Source organism: Selaginella moellendorffii, unplaced genomic scaffold, assembly GCF_000143415.4.
Source record: "Selaginella moellendorffii unplaced genomic scaffold, v1.0 SELMOscaffold_66, whole genome shotgun sequence".
NCBI lineage: Eukaryota > Viridiplantae > Streptophyta > Lycopodiopsida > Selaginellales > Selaginellaceae > Selaginella > Selaginella moellendorffii.
The window spans coordinates 116,642-135,639 of record NW_003314327.1 but is presented as its reverse complement, the minus strand read 5'-3'; the positions used below and the strand labels follow the sequence as shown (position 1 = coordinate 135,639).

Genomic DNA, 18,998 nt, shown 5'->3' with positions numbered 1-18,998 from the left:
CAAAAGCAAGAAAAAATGCTAGTAGCTCACAAAGCCAGAGTAAATTAGCAATAAAACTAAGAGCAGAAGTAAAGCAAGGAGGGGAAAAAGAAGGAGTTGAAGGGGGGTCTTAACAAGCAACAAAAAAACACAAAACTTCAGGCAAAACGCAAAGGAGAGTTAGGGAAGCAGTCGAAAAACAAACTTGATCAACAAAGTAAATGCAAGGCAAAAATGAAATTTAACCACAGTGAAGGGGAGCTAAAGGAAAGGGAAAGGGAGGGAGAGTTGGGCAAGCAGAGAAGCAAAGAGCTTCAAAAAGAGGTAGAGCCAGAGCCAATTAAGGAATAGAAAAATAAAGAGCTTGATCAATAAAGTAAATTTGAGGTGTTGAAGTAAAGTGAGGGGGAGCTCGAGGAAAGTGAAAGTGAGGGGGAGTTAAAGCTAAAGGTAAGCAAGATCAAGGGTCAGGAAATTGAGGAGCTTGAGGCAAAAGAGGATTTGAGGCAAAGCAAAAGCAAAGGGGAGTTGAAAGAAAGCGAAAATGAGGGGGAGTTAAAGAAACTTGATAAGCTTGGACAAAATAAAAGTAAGGGGGAAATTAATGAACCTAGGTAAAGAAATATCAAGGTGAAGAGGCAAGAACTCAAGGAGCCCAAGCTAGAGAAAGAGCTGACTCCAAAGGTAAAAATGCCAAAAGGCAAGGGCAAGCAGTAATAATGACAAAAAAAGAGTTCATTGACCAATATAAAATAAGAAAAGAAAAAGCTCTTAAAAGGATTAAAATCAAAACCAGGTTAGGGTGCAATAGGATAATACTTTAGTTGATCCACTCTTAGAAGAAGTGAAGAAGCTTGTTAAGAGGATTATTTGGGTAGACAAATTTTTTTTGAAACCGCTTGAGATGAATGATCTTGTTTTGGAACGAGACCATGAAACCAAAATTGTGTGCAAAGGGACTTGTGTCTAAATAGGAGACACACTAGGTGTCATTGTTTTACATTGTCTCTAAGGTGGAGAAGGAGAAGAAGGGAAATGGAGATTGCTAATCCAAAAAATGCTAACAACACTGATAACACAAATAAGTGTACCTAACTTCATCACATGCCTAGCAGCAGACATTATAGCCACAACCACATCTTTACCTTTGTCCATGAACTTGGGCAATAGTAGCATAAACCTCTAATAGAACAGGACCATTTTCTACATAAAATGGAGCTAAAGGATGTGCTATGAGAAGTGGGAAGAGGCAATATTTCATAATGTTGTGCCAAGTGAAAAATATTATCAAGGGTGGCTAGAGCAAATGCATGCACAAGTCCTACAAGATTTTGACAAAGTGCTAACCATAACATTCTTAATTTGATCCACTCTGACATATTTGATTCCATACAAAGCAAGAGTCTTCAGAAATAAATGCCAAATTGCATCACTAACTCATATAGCCCTTAACAAAGTCGATGCAATTATTAAAAGGCATCATCATAATTGTTAGCATATCTAAATGTGCGTTTGAAGATGTCCAGGAGAATACTCCAATCCTCACTAGTGGCTGCACTCAAACCATTGTACCATTACAACATTATATGAGATACAAATCCCTAAACCTCAAAGTGGAGCTGAAAAGGTGCCACATGATAGTGGTCAAAGTGGAAGCCAAATGAGCGTAATGCATTTGAACTAAAAGCTCTGACTCGAAAAGTTGAGAGTAAGAGTGAAAATCCCAATAAAGTGATAAATAATCAAGTCTCTAGAAAAGGGACACAAAATGGACTTGAGATGGACTCAAGATAGACCCAAAATAGAGTCTGAGATGGACCTGAGATGGAGCTCAAGGTGGAGTTTGAGATGGACCCAAAATGGAGTCCAAGATGGAGTCCGAGATCGAGTCCAAGATGGAATTCGAGATGGAGTCTAAGATGGAACCCAAGATGGACCCAAGATGGAACTTGAGATGGACCTGAGATGAAACCTAAGATGGAGTCTGAGATGGACTTGAGATGGAACTTGAGATGGATCTGAGATGGACTCAAGATGGACCCGAGATGGACTCAAAATGGACCCGAGATGGATCCAAGATGGAGTTTGAGGTTGAGTCTAAAATGAACCTAAGATGGAGTCCGAGGTCAAGCCGAGGTCGAGACCGAGACTGAGACCAAGACCAAGACCAAGATCAAGTCCAAGTTTGAGTCCAAAGGTGAAAACCCAAAGTGATCGTCTTCTAGACCCTGAGGGGTTTGGTGAGCTCCAAAAGTATAGTAGGGGGGAGGACTCTAGTGGAGCCAATTTAGTTAGGAAAGGCCAATGTGACCAAAGAAGGCAATATTCACTTCGTGGGTGATGATATAACCATTGAGGAATCCAAAGCTAAAGTGAACGTAGATGAATAAGGGGGTAGTGTGGCTTATTGGAACCTCGCTCTAGCCACATGGCTAGAGCACCTAAAGGAAGAAGGTGGGGAGAGTACCCACGAGGCTTGTATAGGGCCATAGTGTTTCAAAATGTTGTCCTAAAATTTCAGACTATAAAAAGGAAGAGAAGCAATCCTCTTGTGTAATGACTAAGAATATGATCACATAATGAGGAAGTCCTAAAAGTTTGTGGGACTTTGTGGTCAGGCCTTCAAACCCTAACCCAATGGCAATGTTGATGAGCACAACCTAGGATGGAGAGGGACTTGGTGAGGATCAAGGAAGAGACATTGGGGAAGGGTGTTCCTTATGTTTTTGGGCATCGTAAAGATGCTAAGGGGTGGTCATGGGATGATCACTCATAGATAAGGGGCTCAGTCTTTGAGAGACGGGACTATGGCACAGGTGGTCTTGAACTACCAATAAGACAAGAGTAAATAAACATGGCTTTAATGTAACAAGCTGAGATGTTAGTGGTGCTTTAGAGGTATTTATCATGGGATTGGATACGTGGAGCACTTGGACCAAGTGCAAAAGTTTAGTGGTATAAATGTCATTCATAGGGATAGCATATCCCCAAGTCTAAAATAAGACTTATGGAAGTTGTGAGTGAGACTCAGTAGTCAAAAGTGTGGTTAAGTGAGTAAAGTAGAATGGAAAAATTAATTGCTTAACACATTATCCCTTAGAGATATGTAGAAAACTCACACAAACACTAAGCATCATTCCAAGAATGATATGTGGCAATCACTGTAAAGTGATTAAATAAAGGGTACATATCATCCCCATGACTCCCATAGAAGAACTCTAGCTAGATGTAAGGATTAGCATCAAGAGTAGGAGAAGCTGTACAACACCATGAATGTCACAATCAATTGAATTTCATTGTTCAACTATAACCACATAATATCAAGCAATTGCACCAATTGTTGCTCCAAAGTCAAAAAAGGAGGAAGTTGTTGCCTTGCTATAATGATAAACGAAAAGGAAAAATACAAAAGAGAAAAAATTGAAAAAACTATAAGGAAAGGGAGATCTAGACAATGCAAAAGTTATATATAAATCAAAATCCCAAATCAAAACATTTTTCAAACACAATCAAAGTTACCCCTCACCTCCACCAATATGAATGTATGAAATATGAAAATAAAATATAGAAATGTGCATATTAATTAACTCAAAAACCTTAGTTTATATATAGGAGCAAATAGTCTGAATTGAAATCAATCCAATAGCTATCAAGACCCCACTATATTAATATTAATATATGAAATTGTAGCCATACATTTGGACCTCATAATATAATTAATAAAATTATTTATTTATATACTTATTTTATTTATTTACAGGAAGTTGAATGGTTGTTTTCTGCAATTAGTAATCTTTTTGGAAACGTCAAGAAAAAATGGAAAGGTAACTTTGAAAAAGTTCCTGTTAAGAATGCCCATCAAAATGGAAAGGTAACTTTGAAAAAGTTCCTGTTAAGAATGCCCATCAACTCTGACAATTCTACAAAGTGTATGCTTGGCATATTGACCTGCTTAAAGGAGTTGGGAGTAATTCTCCCACTCCAAAAAGTGATGGAGATTCATGGATTGTTAGTGGAGGATGGAAAACTTCTGCATAAGATAATTGTACTCTCTGTTTTACTAAAAAACTAAAAGTGCTTGCCTTCCGCTCAGATATCTCGAGTCAGAACGCCATCGCATGCAGCTACGCCACCGGAAGCACTCGTCCTTTGTGTTGTTGGACGCTAGAACACACCCAAGCGCTGTCCAACAACCTGATGAGAGTCGCCATCCCTGTGCCCCGGCATTCAATCGAGATGACCGGCGCCCCTTTCTTGCAGCACACTCGACCTGTTCATCACCCGTTCAAGTCAGTGTCACTTGCGGTTCTTGTCTCGCAGAATGCTCCGCCGGTGACGGCCGCCAAGTCAGGATCGCCATGTTGCTGGCAATGGTGAGCTCTCCAAATCCATGCTGCAGCTCCTCTTTTGCTACTGAGATCCTGGCTTTGTTTCTTGTCGCCGGCTTCTACTTTGCGCTTGTGTGGATTGCTTCCCGGTGTGTTCACGAGGGCTACTTAGCTCCACTCCCGAGAAGCACTCCTCTGAACAAGTTCTCGGAAGACAGAGCGATGGATCACGTCTGGGAATTGGCTCACGAAATTGGAGGCCGTCAAGTTCGTATCTTCCTTTTTCTTGCTTTTAACGTTCTGTGGGTAAAAACAAATCCAGGAAGGTCTGAAAGCTGAAATCACTGCCTTGAAGGACAGGTCTTTCTTGCATATCGCTTACCTTGTGTGCTACTCAGGCTTGAACTGGATGAATCACTTGTTAGCGGATCCTTTAGCATGCATTTTCTGTTGCGCTCTCATATAGAAATCATACGAATGTTTCTGTGAGGTAAGGTAAGAGCCTTCGTTTCTTCTCTGTAGATTCTTATGTTTTTGCTTTGCTTTTGTAGAGTTTCAGCACACAATGCTACAGAAAATCAAGCCAGTGTTTTGGTGAGCGGCCATTTCGACTCTCCCTTGGGATCCCCTGGTCATCTAAAATCTGTTCCTGAAATTTCCAACCTTTCCTGCTTGCCGGAATTAAAACACTGACAATGCACCACCAAGATTCAAGGCCCTGTTTAAACAGCTCGCAAAATTTGGAAGTATCTCCGCTAGATACGAGCCGGCTTGCAGGAAGACAGTAAGCTTGATCGCAGTACCAAGTGGCCAAAGTTCTTCAATACATCAAAACGATGTCTTTCTAGCGAGTTTCCTCACCATCCCTCAAGCATACAACTGCTCCAATGACTCGTAGCCAGTAACTTCAGCAACGGTTTCTATCAAAGAAGCAGCATCCCGATGTAGTTCGCTATCATCTTGAATACATTGAAGCTGCACCGATAATCAAAGTCAGCGAAGAACAACCTATAAAAATAAAATCAACATTTCTTTCAAAGAGACTATGGATATCGGGCTTCCTTTCATTGGTGCCGGCTTAAACGTTGGAGCTGTCAACCTGGCAATGCTAATCATCATGCTGGGCTCAATCAAGCACCTCTCGTCGTACTGCTACGCCTACATCAAAAGACAAATTAGTTTGACATAACCCTCGCAAAAATTTGCAAAACTGAACGGTTAAGTTGTCTTACACGAACGAGGAAATTGCATAATACCTGAATTAACCAAGCCTTCGTGAACATTCTCAAGCATGCACTCTAGTTTTCCATGTAGACCGATCGCTGATTATCGAATCCATAATAAGATCCAACCAAAGCTCCGGAGTATTGTTAAACCCCATTAATTGCAAGGACTTTACTACCTGTTGTGCTAGAACATCCCCATCCGTAACAGCACTGCATGCACCCACTAGCTTCTAAAAAGTTAAACTTAAAAATAAGAACCTGCAGAGGTAAGGAACGAAAAAATACCACATAGCTGGAGAACGAGACTCAGTCACAAGATGCTGCTCCAATTCCTTTCGCCTGATGTTTTGATCCGGATCGGAGAGGCAGTTTAAATCTCTCTGGATCGTCTAGAAAACAAGAAAACAACGCGATCACTTTTACCTGGACGAAAACTGCGGCAGCTATGGCTTGATCGACCTCATTCGAGGAGAGCAAAATGTAGACTTTAGGGCAAACAAAATTTGAACAAACAGTAAAAATACGAACCCAGAAAACAAGGGGAAAATAAAATGCGACATATAAGGACCCGAAAACCAATACAGTGCCAAAAGAAAAGACCACAAAAGCTTAAACGAAGCACAAACAATGACAAGTCCAATCGCAACCGTCCGTCTTGAAGTAACGTGCCATTACTTCACTGTGTTATCTTAGGTCACTTGGCGTTCTTGTGTCTCGCAGGATGCTCCGCCGGCGACGGCCGCCAAGCCAAGATCGCCGCGTTGCTGGCAATGGTGAGCTCTCCAAATCCATGGCAGCAGGAGCTAGCGATGGCGGCAGCTCCTCTTTTGCTACTGAGATCCTGGCTTTGTTCCTTGTCGCCGGCTTCTACTTTGCGCTTGTGTGGATTGCTTCCCGGTGTGTTCACGAGGGCTACTTAGCTCCACTCCCGAGAAGCGCTCCTCTGGACAAGTTCTCGGAGCAAAGAGCGATGGATCACGTCTGGGAATTGGCTCACGAAATTGGAGGCCGTCAAGTTCGTTTCTTCCTATTTTCCGCTTTGGGATCTATTTTAACGTTCTGTGGGTAAAAACAAATCCAGGAAGGAACTGAAGGGTTGGCTCGAGCAGCAGAATATCTGAAAGCTGAAATCACTGCCTTGAAGGACAGGTCCAAATCTGTCAGGTAAACTCTACCAAACTTTTGTGTTTTTCTTGCTTATCGCCTACCTTGTGTGCTATTCAGGCTTGAACTGGATGAATCACTTGTTAGTGGATCCTTTAGCATGCATTTTCTGAGGCACAACGTTGCGCTCTCGTATAGAAATCATACGAATGTTGCTGTGAGGTAAGAACTTTCTTCTCTTTTTCTTAATGTTGCTTTTGCTTTGCTTTTATAGAGTTTCAGCACACAATGCTACCGACGATCAAGCCAGTGTTTTGGTGAACGGCCATTTCGACTCTCCCTTGGGATCACCCGGTGCTGGAGACTGTGCCTCGTGCGTTGGTAAGTCTTCACTGGTTTTGCAACGTCGCGTGGTTTCACAAAGTAGATCTATGTCGCAGCGTCCATGCTGGAAGTTCTACGCTACATTGTTGATTCCGGCTGGGTACCTCCATCGCCAATCATCTTTCTGTTCAATGGAGCCGAAGAAGTTTTCCTTCTGGTATTTACTCAACTCCCGCAAGTCCATTTCGGATCTTTGTTGCTTAAGCTGTCATGATAGTGCTGGGAGCTTTTCAGGCCTCTCATGGTTTCATTACGACTCATAAATGGCGATCAACTGTTGGAGCTGTGATCAATGTCGAGGCTACTGGGGCGAGTGGACCTGGTACGATTAAGTTTATAGTTGTTTTACAGGCCTGACTCGTGTGTCACTCTAGACTTGGTGGTTCAATCTGGCCCAGAAACTTGGCCAACTCGTGTGTACGCGGAGTCAGCAGTTGTTCCTGGAGCGAACAGCGTCGCTCAGGTAAATAAAACGAACACAAAAGAGAGAGAGCTAACTTTGATGATCCAGGATGTTTTTCCTCTCGTACCTGGTGATACGGACTACCGCATTTTCTCACAAGATTTTGCCGACATTCCAGGAATGGACATAGTTTTCCTTCTCAATGGTTATGTGTACCATACAGCGTATGATCGTCCGGAAATTATTGCGTAAGGACTCAAAAACTTTGGACGGTCTTGGCTAACTTCAGTTTGCAGATCTGGGTCCATCCAGACACGAGGAGAGAACCTTATTGAGCTGCTCAAAGGTTTCACAAGCGCTCCAGAGCTTAAGACTGCTGATCAACGAGCTCAAGCCGGTGGATCAAATACTGACCGTCATGTTTATTTTGATATTCTCGGCAAGTTTATGGTAAGCAGGTTCGGTAAATTGTGGAAATGAAGTTGATTTGGCTTTGTCCTCTTGCAGGTCCATTACTCTCGCAAAACGGCACAAGTCTTGCATTACCTTCCTCTCCTCATTGTACTTGCAGTGCCATATTTCTTTAGCGATGACCTGAAAACCTCTTATTCAGCCATTTTTGATGGTCAGTTTGGCGAGAGTTTGGAAGCTTTGCTTAATCTTTTCCTTTTTCTCCGTTTTTCTATTTTTTGTTTTTGTTTTCTGTAATTGTAGGTGCGGTTCGCCATGGATTAGGATGTGTTCTGGCAGTTCTTTTTCCCGTGATGCTAGCAGCAGCGAGACTAATTTTGTCAGCAACGGCAATGGCATGGTATAACACACACGATTTTCTTTTCAAGTTGTTAGCAACTGACAACTTCTATAGGTTTGCTAATCCACTGATAGCAGTGGCGACCTTCGTACCAGTTTCAGTCGCGGGTTTGCTACTGCCTCGCGTTTTATCTTCCAGGCCACACTCCACTCAGGTACGACGTCACAAAAGTTTTGGTTTTGTCTTACACCATAATGCTGCATGCAGGAGAAAATTGTTGCGTCTCACTGGGGAGCCACGGGTTTATATGGTCTAGAGGCTGCTGTAAGTCGTGAGCTTAAACTTTGATGACACTTTACTGATCCTAAAGTCTCAGGTCTTGATACTTTCTGGTGCAATGAGCAGCTATTTTCCATGCTGGTGGGCGTTATTTATGATTCCAGCTATCCACGTTTTGCAGCTTTTACAGAAGAGATTTGGTCAGCATTCTTTGCGGTATGATATACGCATACATGGTTTTCATCCAGTTTCTCACCACATCTCTTTTTTCTTCCTCCAGATCATTGCTCGGGTACATTCTTCCGGGCTTGCTTCCATCGGCTTACACCATTTTCTTTGTCGTTGTTTTCGTCGAATTTATTGTGGAAAAACTGGGAATGGTTGGAGCTCATCCGGATCCTTTTGGTAATATTATTCTGGAATAAATGTTGTGATGAGCATTTGTTTCAGGTTTCTTTGTGGCGGACGTCGTCATCGCATTCATAATGGGCTTAGCTGTTGTGGTGTCTGTGGGTCATATTATACCCGGTTTAGCGCACATACTTGCTAAACCCCGGATCATCTGGTTGCTGCTCGCAATTTCCGTGGGAGTTTCAGTTGGAACGTCGGGTACATTTCCTTACAGCACTTTAGCTCCAAAGCGCATCATACTTCAACATAGTTTTAGAACATCAGGTTTGTTGTTTCGGAAATCTTTCATCTGGCTAATTTATCGAAAACGTGGCAGGGGATTCAATCATCGAAGCAAGTCACGACTTTGCAACTGTGGATCCAAATCCAATGACTTTTGTTTTCAAGCATGCACCACTTGTACGCGAGAGTCTGGCCACGGAGCCGACGCTCTCGCAACATTCTGGTGCAAATACTTTCCTGGTATATCTTTGTGTGTTTTGTTTTCCTGGCACAAACTCTCACTTTATGCATTTCCAGGCTCTATATCCCATATCCTTGATGCTCTCTCGCAGCTTTCAAGTTCCAACACTCGCTGGGCCTCCATATCCACAGGCCTCTCTTCCAAAACTTCTCCTGACGGAGTCGATACCCGGGACTCTGGGGACTCGACGTTTGTTCTTTGAGCTCGACTTGGGGTAAGCAAGAAACGCGTTTTGTATTTCATCATCGACAAAAAATATATTGCAGATCACTGCAAGAAGTCTGGGGCGCTGCGATTAACGTCACTGGCCCGTTACTGAACTGGTCACTCTCGAACCAAAGCTTGCCTGGTAACTTTTCCTTGAGAGTCTAGCGTTTTCTCAAATTAAAAAACTCACTTGTTTGCAGGCTCTGAGATCGTAAATGGCGGTCCCCCATCCTACGTATGTCGATTCAGCGGCAAGAGCAGCGAGACCTGGAAATTCTGGATGGACGTAAGCACCACTTTCATCTTTTTCGCTTTGCTGACAGATATATTTTCCAGGCGAAAACCTCCCCTCCTCTCCGGATCGAATTGGGAGTTTTGGATCAAAAACTAGACGAGACAACGATCGTCTTGATGCAAAAATTCCCGCTGTGGGCCGCTGTCGTTGCGGGTACCACATACCTTTCGTCCTACGAATTTTGAGCCAACTCTTCTGGAAACTCTAGTGTGGGTAGAACACGAACACTCGACACTGTATAGAACAGGCCCGCGAATATACTAAACAATAGGAAAAACAAAGAAAACGTTAAAAGAGCGCACAGTCGTTGGATGTGGCTTTGCCGCAGCCGTTGGATCCCCATTGCTCGTCGCTCTGTGAAGGAATGGCTCTCATCCCCATTCTTGTCAGTTCGCTCCAGTGAAGAGAGGAGGAGGGGCGCGGCCAAGGCGCCGATCGACCCGCGCTGCTGGGAGGCATATCCACGGTGAGTCCTCGTCGGCCAGATTCTCGAGCGCGGCCGCGATCCGGCCGATCTCACGCGCTCGAGCGAAATATCGGTCGCGGCGTCCGAGAATCCGAGCTCGAGCTCGAAATTTCGTGGATTAGTGCCTCTGGAAGGGGATGGATGAGGAAATTTCTAGATGCCGCTGCCGCCGGCGCTGGTGCTGGCGATCATGATCATGGCTGACCTCCATCGAGGTTTTCAAGAGCAGGGAAGGGCGCGATGGTGTGATCTAGTGATCGTGCGACGGAGCAAGAATGCAGTTCTATCACCATCCCTTGTCGCTGCAAAGCCAGCAGGCTCGAATGGCGCTGGAAGAGAAGGGCCTGGATTACTGGGATTACAGCATCAATCCTTTGAAGGCCAGGAACTTGGACGCCGAGTTCTTCCGCGAGCATCCGAATGGCCGAATTCCAGTGCTCATCAATGGCAACCGTGTTACTCGAGGGAGTCTCGGCATTGTCCAGTAAGTTCTCCTCCTCCGATAGATGTTCTAAGTTTTTAAGTGGTTTTAGAGTTGGATTTTCATTGAGTGGTGGTCTAGTTTTAGCGATCTTCCTTTAAAGAAACTTGGTCATAGCTTTGTTGCTAGAAACCTCCGGGATGATCCGTATCTATTCCAGGCATTCACTTAAGTTTTTCAAGTGGTTTTTAGAGTTTGCTTTGAGTGGTGGTCTAGTTTTAGCGATCTTCGTTTGAAGAAATTTGGTCATAGCTTTGTTGCTAGAAACTTACGTACTTCTAACTCCGGGATGATCCATAGAGATTTTCTGAGGTTTTTAACTGAGTGGTGGTCTAGTTTTAGCGATCTTCGTTTGAAGTTGGTCATAGCTTTGTTGCTAGAAACTTACGTGAATATTCATTCCAGATACATTGACAAGTTCGACAAGGCGCTAGGAGGCGACAAGTTCGATTGCGAGAAGTCCCTCCAGTGGCAGCGCAAGGTGGACGCCTGGGACCCCAAGCTCTTCACGCTGAGCGCGACTCCACCTAAGTACCTCCAATACCACAGCCGCTTCAAGCGCCAGGTCCTCATCGCCCGGATGGCCGAGAACCCCGACCTGGCCAACAAGTACCACGCCAAGCTCCACGACATGCACGCCCTGGAGGAGCTCCTCAAGGACACGGACGCCATCCAGGCCAACCGGGAGCACCTCGTCGGCCTCCTCGAGGACGCCGAGGCGGAGCTGGCCGCCACCAACAATTACTTGGCCGGGGAGAGCTTCTCCATGGCCGACGTGATGTTCTCCCCGCTGCTGGCCAGGATCGAGCTGATGAAGCAGGAGAAGGAGATGATCCACACGCGGCCACACCTGATGGTCTACTGGGCCAAGGTGAAAACTCGCGAGAGCTACAAAGTTTGCATTGGCAAGTACTCCAAGGGGCTGGGGAAGATCAACTTGCTGCTATCATCGGTTCTAAACGTGGTCGCCAGAACCATGCTCAAAAGATACTAGAGAACAACACAGCGCTAGAATATAGTTTGCCGTACAGAATATTCCTTCCGTAGCGCCTACGGGTGTTTCCGTGCAGAATATGCTTTCGTACCGCCTGAGAATAAATCCCCCAGATTCCCTCTCTCTTATGATCGGCGATGGCGCTCACCGGCGGGCGATCGTGGCGGGCTAGGTAATCGGCGATGGCGGCCGGGTGATCATGGGGTCAGGGATTGGGAAGTAGGGCGGTTGGAATCGGTGTGCGCGGCTCGACGCAGGAGAAGAGCCGAGCGCGAAGCTAGGGTTTTGAGGATGGGGTAGCGGAAGCCAGGGCGGAGCCGAATTCCGGAGGAAATGGATCCGGAGCAGACATTCTTGAGAGTCCACGCGCGCCTGTCTGGCGTGCTTGCGCGGCTTCTCACTCCCAGGTTCCGGACTGTCCTCGAGTATCTTTGCCTCTTCAATGCGGTAGTGCTGCTGGCGCTGCTCGTTGTGATGCATGTCAACTTCGTGGCCCAGGTTTGCCTTTTTTCTCTGTTTTTTTCTTCTCGGTGATTTTGGTTTTTTTTTCTTGCAGCCCGGTTGTGCTGCTGAGTTTCGTGCCGCCTCTGACGCGCAGCTCATACAAGTGAAGGTACTCAAATGCAGGAACTCTTGTGATTCATTTGATCTTGTTTGTCATTTTGGTTCTAGATTACCGGCAGCAGTAGAGCTTTCGAGGAGCAACACCAATTCCTGTTCAGCCCCCTTACTCACCAAGATCAACCTGAGACGGCTCAAAATGCTGGGTGGAAGTTTTGGTTTCACGAAGCCGGGTCTAAGAGCAAAGCGAAGGTATCGGAAGGTGAGGATGATGGTGAGACCGCTTCTGAGGATGTTTCTGGCGGAGATGAAGCGTTCCGAGCTAATGTTGCCGGCACGACTCTCCTACACTATTTGAGTAAATGGAGTAGCTTCCTTAAGAACATGGAGCAAAGTATGAGAACTTTTGCGCAAGTTTGGGTAAGGCTATCTTATCTGAACGATTTGTCCCTAAGATGCACATTTTAGAGGATCGCGGGCTGGGAATCGTTTGCCGCCACGCTGAAGGGCGATCGACGTGCCGTTGCCTGGAAGGATTCCTTGATTGGTAAGCCAGAGAAATGTTTCTTGTTGGTTCTCATGTTGAAATACAGTAGACCGGGCAGATAAGCAAGGCAAAATCCATGATCCAATGTACTTGTACAGCGTCGAAAAGGTATACGTCTTTTTCGTTTCGGTTGAAAATTGCATGAGATGAGAGAATAATATCAGCCCTCTCGGCTTGAAGGGTTATTTGATTCTTTCAGAAGTCGCAAAGGTCCAGCATGAAATCCGAACGGTCAACGTAAGCATTTGTGCTCAAAATGCTTGTTTTGGCAACAGGTGCTTAAAGAGCCTTCTTATGTTTATTGACTTATCTGTTTGTCAGCAGATGGCAGCGTTTTCTTATTGACAATTTCGTCGGATACGACACAATTCTAATGAACAGCCTCTTAACTGCTCGGGACAAAGGTTGGAATTACACTCGAATTTATTCTCGAAGCGTGTAAGGCTGAATCGTGCACTGTAGGATATCTCTATAACTTTCAGACAAAGGAGCTCTACAACCTCAATTATCTACAGGAGTCGAGTGGAGTATCTCATGGAGTTGAAGGTAAGCTTTCCTTCATGCGTTTGTGCTGTACTCACATAGTTTTTGTAGATTATGTTGTTTTCAAGTTCGGGGTGCTGATAATGTCGTTATTTGTGTTTTTCACCACAACAATGTCTGTTTCGTTCACCCTCAGAGAAACGCAAGCTCGAATGCTGAAATTCACAGGTCTGGTTTTTCTTGAAATTGTGTTCTGTGCTAAACCTTCTTTCCCTGCTTGACAGTCCAACTGCAGCATCACGCACGACATCGTCTTCCTACCTTCCATCTTATCTTTATCCATGTGTTTGAGTCACTAGTTTTTGTGCCTGTAAGTATGAACATCGAACGCTTCATTCATTTGTTTTAATGCTCCCTTGTATTTACAGATTATGATCGGTATTTTGTTTTTTCTATTTGAGTTTTTCGACGATCAGCTCTTAGCTTTCATGGTTTTGACTTTGGTGTGGCTATGCGAACTCTTTACAATGATCAGGCAAGTTTCTTCCATTTGCATTTTGATTATTGACCTTAATATGGTGATTGCAGTGTCAGAACCAGAATCTCAATGCAGTATTTTCCTCGATTTTTCTTTCTCTACTTCATGGTGTTTCACATCTACTTCTTCTCTTATACATACGGTATGATTGCAAACTCACTTTAGCACATTGCTGAACTTGTCTCCTTTTTCAGGATTCTCTTATCTCGCGTTTTCAGCAACTGCGGGATTCATGCAGCACCTGGTTTTATTTTTTTGGAATCGTTTTGAGGTAAGACATTGACATGCCTGCTGCTTCTTACGATTCGATGGGGCCTGTCAGCAGATACCTGCATTACAAGTATATCTACGTAGAAGGGAGCTACTTCAGCAGCAGGGGTTACATGTAACGTCGTCGGCAATACTGACTTCAGCTGTGCAAGTGACGCGGCTAAACCCTGTCAACCCGCCAAGATCTGCAGAACAAAGAGTAGAAGGGAACAATGGCTCTAGGACTTCCTTAGGATTTATGACTGGAACTTTCGAAGTAGGCGGGTTGCAGTCTTCCAACAGCTCGAGAACTTCCAACGCAGCCCAGATTCCTTCGGACAGAATGACGGATAGTCTAGATTCTACTGTTGGCGTGCCAGATGCTTCTGTGGAGAACACTCAAGCCGAGGGCCCTCCAACCCCAGCGGCTAATGCTCCTATCATTCAGGCTGCTCCCATCACAGCATTCGGTTCCGTGTTTCCGTGGACCTTAGGGAGCCCGTCAACGGCATTGGTTTCCTTCCTTCCCATATTCCGGGACTTCAGGGAGCCTGAACCGGAGCCAGCAGGGACGACAACCACTGTAGGGACGGGTGGCGCCGAGGACGACAACGGTGGCTTGCGACAGAGGAACAACAGGACTCAAGAAGCTGGAAGCGAGGCGGATACATAGCAACATATTGCGGTGACGATCCAAAACACCAGGTTAATCTTCTTCACGACTACGAGATGGTTGGTAACCAGAATCGCTTTTCTTGATAGTGGACTGACTCGTTTATAATCTCGGGTTCCAGGAAAATGGTGGCTGAAAACTTTTTTCTTCGTCCAGGCAGCAGCTCTCCTTCACCAGGTTCCGGTCATGTCTATATCGTCGGTTGGTTAGTTTACAACGGATTGGTAGTAAAGAACTTGTGTGCTGTTGTGTGTCAAATCGGAAAGCTCAGAGGGAATCAATAGTGTGTTTTTATGATCCTGCTTTTAAGCTGTTCTTTGCAGGAACAGGAGTCTCGAAAGCTGTCAAGCATATGCTCGCGCTGTTGGGGCGAACCCGTCCAAAGAGGCTGTCAGCAGGATGATCCAACCGCCAGGGATATGAAAGAGAGTGCCAGCTGCCATACACATGGGAACATGGCCCAGCCCGCCATCAACCGTTTCCTCGCATGACGTAAACAGAGAAGCTGTCCGAGCAAACTTATACAAAACGAAGAATCCTTAGCTCGGAGGTACCACTTTTTCTTCTTTCACTATGGATCATCCGCCGTATCACCGTTTTCTTCTTCTTCCTCTTCTGCTTCTTCGTGCAGCAGCAGCAGTAACAGCACTCTGACGATTGAAGGGAATGGATGCCAGGGACTTTGTCAAGCTGTCCGTGGCGGGTCTCGGGCTCCGCATTAATCCTGCTTCAACAGGAACAGGGGGTACAGATGCAGGCTCTTCGTCGTTGAAGCGGCGAAGCAGGACTAGAAGCTTGGGCAGAATCGGGATTCCCTCGAGCAGCAATTGCTTCTTCTGCGAGATCAGATTTCCTGGGTGTCAACCGCAGACTTCACAGGTTCCACTCGTCTTTGGAGAGCCAGATTCTCGATCTGTTGCTGCAAACTTCTACATCGACGCCACCGTCTTCAACAAGCTCCTGTCGCCAAACCCGGCGTCATGTCTGCTGCGCGTGGGAAGCGGGTCAGCTCCAAGCGTGGAATTGGTTGTATACGCAGGCAGGCAGGGATACGGCAGCAGCAGCGGCAGCAGCAGCGGCAGCAGCAGCATCAGCAGCAAAGTTTTGGGAGTTTTCAGAGTACCAATCAGCGCAGATTCAGATTGGACAGACGGGTTGCTTCTACACGGAGGCTGGGTCAAAATGGGCAGCTTCATTAGTGGAATGGAGCTCCACGCTGCAGTGAAGCTAGAGTCGGATCCGCGCTACGAGTTCCAATTCGATGGCGACATTGCATTGAGCCCCCAGATTGTCCAGGTGAAGGGGAAAGGCGCAGGAAAGAAGCAGCAGCCAGTTTTCAGCTGCAAATTCAGCAAAGGCAGGACGAGGTAAGAGCACGAGTTTCTTTTTTTATTTGGCTTGCCAAGTTTCTCAGTGTCTCTCTTCCAGGATGGTGCAAGGGGATCTTACACCAAGCCGGACTCCCAGGGAGGAGAGCGGCAATAGCCGAGAAAGAAAGAGCTGGCTCGTGACAATCCACGACCTGTCGGGCTCCCCGGTCGCGGCGGCTTCGATGGTGACACCCTTCGTGCCGTTCACGGGCTCGGACGAAGTCAGCCGGAGCAACCCGGGCGGCTGGCTCATCCTCGTGCCCGACTCGTGCTCCTCGGCAACCGACGTGGTGCATGGCGGCCACTCGTACTACTCGTGGAGGGCCTGGGGGCGACTCGAGGCGTGGCGGCAGGATGGCGGAAGGCTGGGGCTAAAGTTCCAGCTCATCTCCCACACCGGCTCCATCCTCGTGTCCGAGACCACCATCCCTTCCTCCAACAAAGCCGGCGAGTTCTCCATTGATACAGGCCCCAGCGTCCACCACTCTCCACTCCCGAGTCCTCGCAGCAGTGGAGATTGTTCCTTCTACCTCGGCCTCCCGACCACAGACAGTGGCTTCGTGATGAACTGCGAGCTGCGGCGCGGTGGCAGTGGCAGCGGGAGGAGAAGTAACTCGTCCTCCTCGTCGTCGGCGTCCAGGGCCACTGTCCAGCTCTCGACCAGGTACATTACGTGCGTGGAGGACGCCGCGGTTTTCATGGCCTTGGCTGCGGCCGTGGACTTGAGCCGCGATGCGTGTCAGCCATTCTCTCGCAAGCTCCGCAAGGAGCTGTGTAGAGATTTCTTCTAGCTCGACCAAAGCTAGCTAGCTAGCGGGCGAGACGGCCTTTCTTTTGATCGTTACTTTTCTCTTCTTCCTTTTTATCTCTTCCCAGAGCATGCGCGATTGGATAAAAGCTGCCTGGAGACTTTTGTGTATATTATAAACATGTGTAAGAATATATCAAATTGCTTGTACCTTTGGAAGATTTGACGTAGTAGTAGAGCATGTGTTTGTTGGCTCCACTTAAAAACGAAAGGGCGCCCTCACAGAGGAGAGCGAGCTGGAAAGACACTCGCGCGAAGAAATTCTTTTCGTTCGTTTCCTGGTGCGTCGTCAACGATTTTGATTGATTGATGGATCCAACAAACGACCCCGCTGATGGCTTTCGCTTCTTTACACTTTCGGTGCCGTCTCTCTCGATTCCTTTGAAATCGTCGTCTCTTTGCTCTGCTTGCGCTGCGCTGCGATGATAGTGCCAACCAGCACTAGGCCACCACCACCAAAGATCTCTCTTTCACTGTCGAAAGAATGAGCCACCAAAACCACCACCTATATATCCCCTTTCGGCAGTACCGATGCTCTACTAAAGTCCTGCAAGCTCTTTAGAGCAGTGGAACCCAACCTGGCCTACCTAGGAGGGCGAAACTCGGTAGTGATGATCGTCAAAATCGTCTCCTCCTCCTCCTCCTCCTCGCATGTTGCGTCGATTACTATTACTGCGATCGTTGCCATTCCTGAAACTACCCGAGTATCTTTGCGACTGCAAGTACGAGAGGATCGACCACACGCTGCGAACGAGTAACAATCCTATGAACATCATACTCCCCATGGAGCACACCACCTGCATTGGAACACAAAAACAAAGGAAAGCTTTAGCCAGACACACGCGCGCTGCTGTGTACCTAAGCTCGCTCACTTCGAGAAGCGCTTTTGCCACCCAGAACACCGTCAGCAACACCGCACCATTTACAAAAAACGATATCTGCCAGAGAAGAACGAGAACGAGATCATTGGAAATCGAATAAAGAGATCATCGCTCTTCTCGAGAGAACGAGAGGGAAAACAACTAGAAAGGGAGATACGAACCAAATCCGATGTGAAAATTGGTGGCAGCATTCCTCTCGCCGCCTTGGTAGCCCGCGAGGATAGTTTCCTGAGAATCGTGCGGACAAGCTGGACGAGAAGAACCATACTGTCGCCGTCCATAGAAAAATCTCTATCGTAGTCATCATCTTCGTAAAATTCGTGCTCCACCTAGTAAAAGACAAGCCATAGGTTTAAAATTCTCACATCACTGCTAGCCTAGGAAATTCTCGACAAACAACCATACCTTGCGAGGCTTTGCTGGAGCGAGTTGAAATCTCCTGGATCCGCGAATGAAAATCATGACAATTCGCTCCCCAGGCCTAATCTTCTCCCCGATTCGGAGAGCGCGCTGGGAAATCGGCGCCGCCATCCAGAGCGATGGCACAGCCGACGCCAGCACGGGCAATCGAGAGGCGCCAACGCCATAGCTAGGGCTCATCGAGCCAAACCGGCCCCGCCACGTCATCCACACTATGTGGTGGTCCACGTGTGCTAGTTTGCCATGTCATGCATTTTGTTAAAATAATATGATCGTCCAATTAACCCTTAAAATGGACTAACCCATAGCTAATAATTTTATAACGATAGAGTATGTTTGATGGTTCTACACGACCAGTGTTATTCCACTTTGGCCACTTTGGCGATCTCTACACCGTGGTCTCTCTCGCTTGGATCTCACTACCGCTACTCTTCTCACACACCACTCCTTCCTTGTTCTTACAAGCTTCATCCTCCTCGCCCTCGATCTTCTTCTCCGCCACAGCCGCCGCCTCCTCGGCCCTCTGCGACCCCGTCAACCTCGCCAAGGTCACAAACGAAGTTCCTCCAAGAACATTGTTGGCGGCCCGGACCGCAAACACGGACGTCTTGAACACCGCCGGACTCAACACTCCCGCAGCAAAGTACTCCAATCCATTGAGCGCCTGGTACCTGAGATTGCTGCTCACTCCCATGTG

At 46.6% G+C, this 18,998-nt stretch overlaps 5 protein-coding genes across 14 annotated transcripts; 4 read left to right on the top strand and 1 right to left on the bottom strand.

Annotated features, from left to right (window-relative positions):
* The first annotated feature begins 6,232 nt into the window (after positions 1–6,232).
* On the top strand, positions 6,233–10,131 carry LOC9649465 (endoplasmic reticulum metallopeptidase 1). Its single transcript, XM_002985191.2, has 21 exons — positions 6,233–6,548; positions 6,615–6,697; positions 6,758–6,859; positions 6,912–7,018; positions 7,078–7,178; positions 7,256–7,343; positions 7,396–7,484; positions 7,533–7,672; positions 7,721–7,874; positions 7,932–8,049; positions 8,139–8,235; positions 8,290–8,389; positions 8,443–8,499; positions 8,552–8,670; positions 8,735–8,859; positions 8,905–9,129; positions 9,182–9,327; positions 9,385–9,542; positions 9,595–9,677; positions 9,736–9,821; positions 9,872–10,131. The coding sequence occupies exons 1-21, from the start codon at positions 6,255–6,257 to the stop codon at positions 10,013–10,015; spliced, it is 2,616 nt and encodes an 871-aa protein (XP_002985237.2). The 5' UTR covers positions 6,233–6,254; the 3' UTR covers positions 10,016–10,131.
* Positions 10,132–10,235: 104 nt separating this feature from the next.
* LOC9649464 (glutathione S-transferase TCHQD) lies at positions 10,236–11,872 on the top strand. The gene is made up of 2 exons (XM_002985190.2): positions 10,236–10,780; positions 11,183–11,872. Exons 1-2 carry the CDS (start codon positions 10,572–10,574, stop codon positions 11,769–11,771), a joined length of 798 nt encoding a protein of 265 aa, XP_002985236.1. The 5' UTR covers positions 10,236–10,571; the 3' UTR covers positions 11,772–11,872.
* A 72-nt stretch (positions 11,873–11,944) lies between these two features.
* Positions 11,945–15,117, top strand: LOC9649463 (membralin). Of its 7 annotated transcripts, none has more exons than XM_024659064.1 (15): positions 11,947–12,269; positions 12,328–12,384; positions 12,444–12,752; positions 12,801–12,879; positions 12,926–12,987; positions 13,060–13,154; positions 13,204–13,283; positions 13,342–13,425; positions 13,474–13,590; positions 13,647–13,732; positions 13,791–13,897; positions 13,951–14,042; positions 14,095–14,171; positions 14,226–14,881; positions 14,944–15,117. In XM_024659064.1, exons 1-14 carry the CDS (start codon positions 12,105–12,107, stop codon positions 14,820–14,822), a joined length of 2,007 nt encoding a protein of 668 aa, XP_024514832.1. In that variant the 5' UTR covers positions 11,947–12,104; the 3' UTR covers positions 14,823–14,881; positions 14,944–15,117. The 7 variants fall into 7 exon arrangements, with proteins under 7 accessions (XP_024514830.1, XP_024514828.1, XP_024514829.1 ...); XM_024659063.1 differs by having other exon boundaries at positions 14,223–14,881; XM_024659062.1 differs by having other exon boundaries at positions 11,945–12,269; positions 12,929–12,987; positions 13,342–13,590.
* Positions 15,118–15,242: 125 nt separating this feature from the next.
* On the top strand, positions 15,243–17,152 carry LOC9649125. 2 transcript variants are annotated; one of them, XM_024659065.1, is made up of 3 exons: positions 15,243–15,372; positions 15,454–16,189; positions 16,251–17,152. In XM_024659065.1, the coding sequence occupies exons 2-3, from the start codon at positions 15,489–15,491 to the stop codon at positions 16,981–16,983; spliced, it is 1,434 nt and encodes a 477-aa protein (XP_024514833.1). In that variant the 5' UTR covers positions 15,243–15,372; positions 15,454–15,488; the 3' UTR covers positions 16,984–17,152. The 2 variants fall into 2 exon arrangements, with proteins under 2 accessions (XP_024514833.1, XP_024514834.1); XM_024659066.1 differs by having other exon boundaries at positions 15,451–16,189.
* LOC9649462 lies at positions 17,092–18,490 on the bottom strand. 3 transcript variants are annotated; one of them, XM_024659068.1, is made up of 5 exons: positions 18,287–18,490; positions 18,043–18,210; positions 17,873–17,938; positions 17,588–17,797; positions 17,092–17,547 (listed from the first exon to the last, which is right to left on the bottom strand). In XM_024659068.1, exons 1-4 carry the CDS (start codon positions 18,479–18,481, stop codon positions 17,588–17,590), a joined length of 639 nt encoding a protein of 212 aa, XP_024514836.1. In that variant the 5' UTR covers positions 18,482–18,490; the 3' UTR covers positions 17,092–17,547. The 3 variants fall into 3 exon arrangements, with proteins under 3 accessions (XP_024514836.1, XP_024514837.1, XP_024514838.1); XM_024659069.1 differs by having other exon boundaries at positions 17,092–17,536; XM_024659070.1 differs by lacking the exon at positions 17,092–17,547 and having other exon boundaries at positions 17,665–17,797; positions 17,859–17,938.
* Between the last annotated feature and the right edge of the window lie 508 nt (positions 18,491–18,998).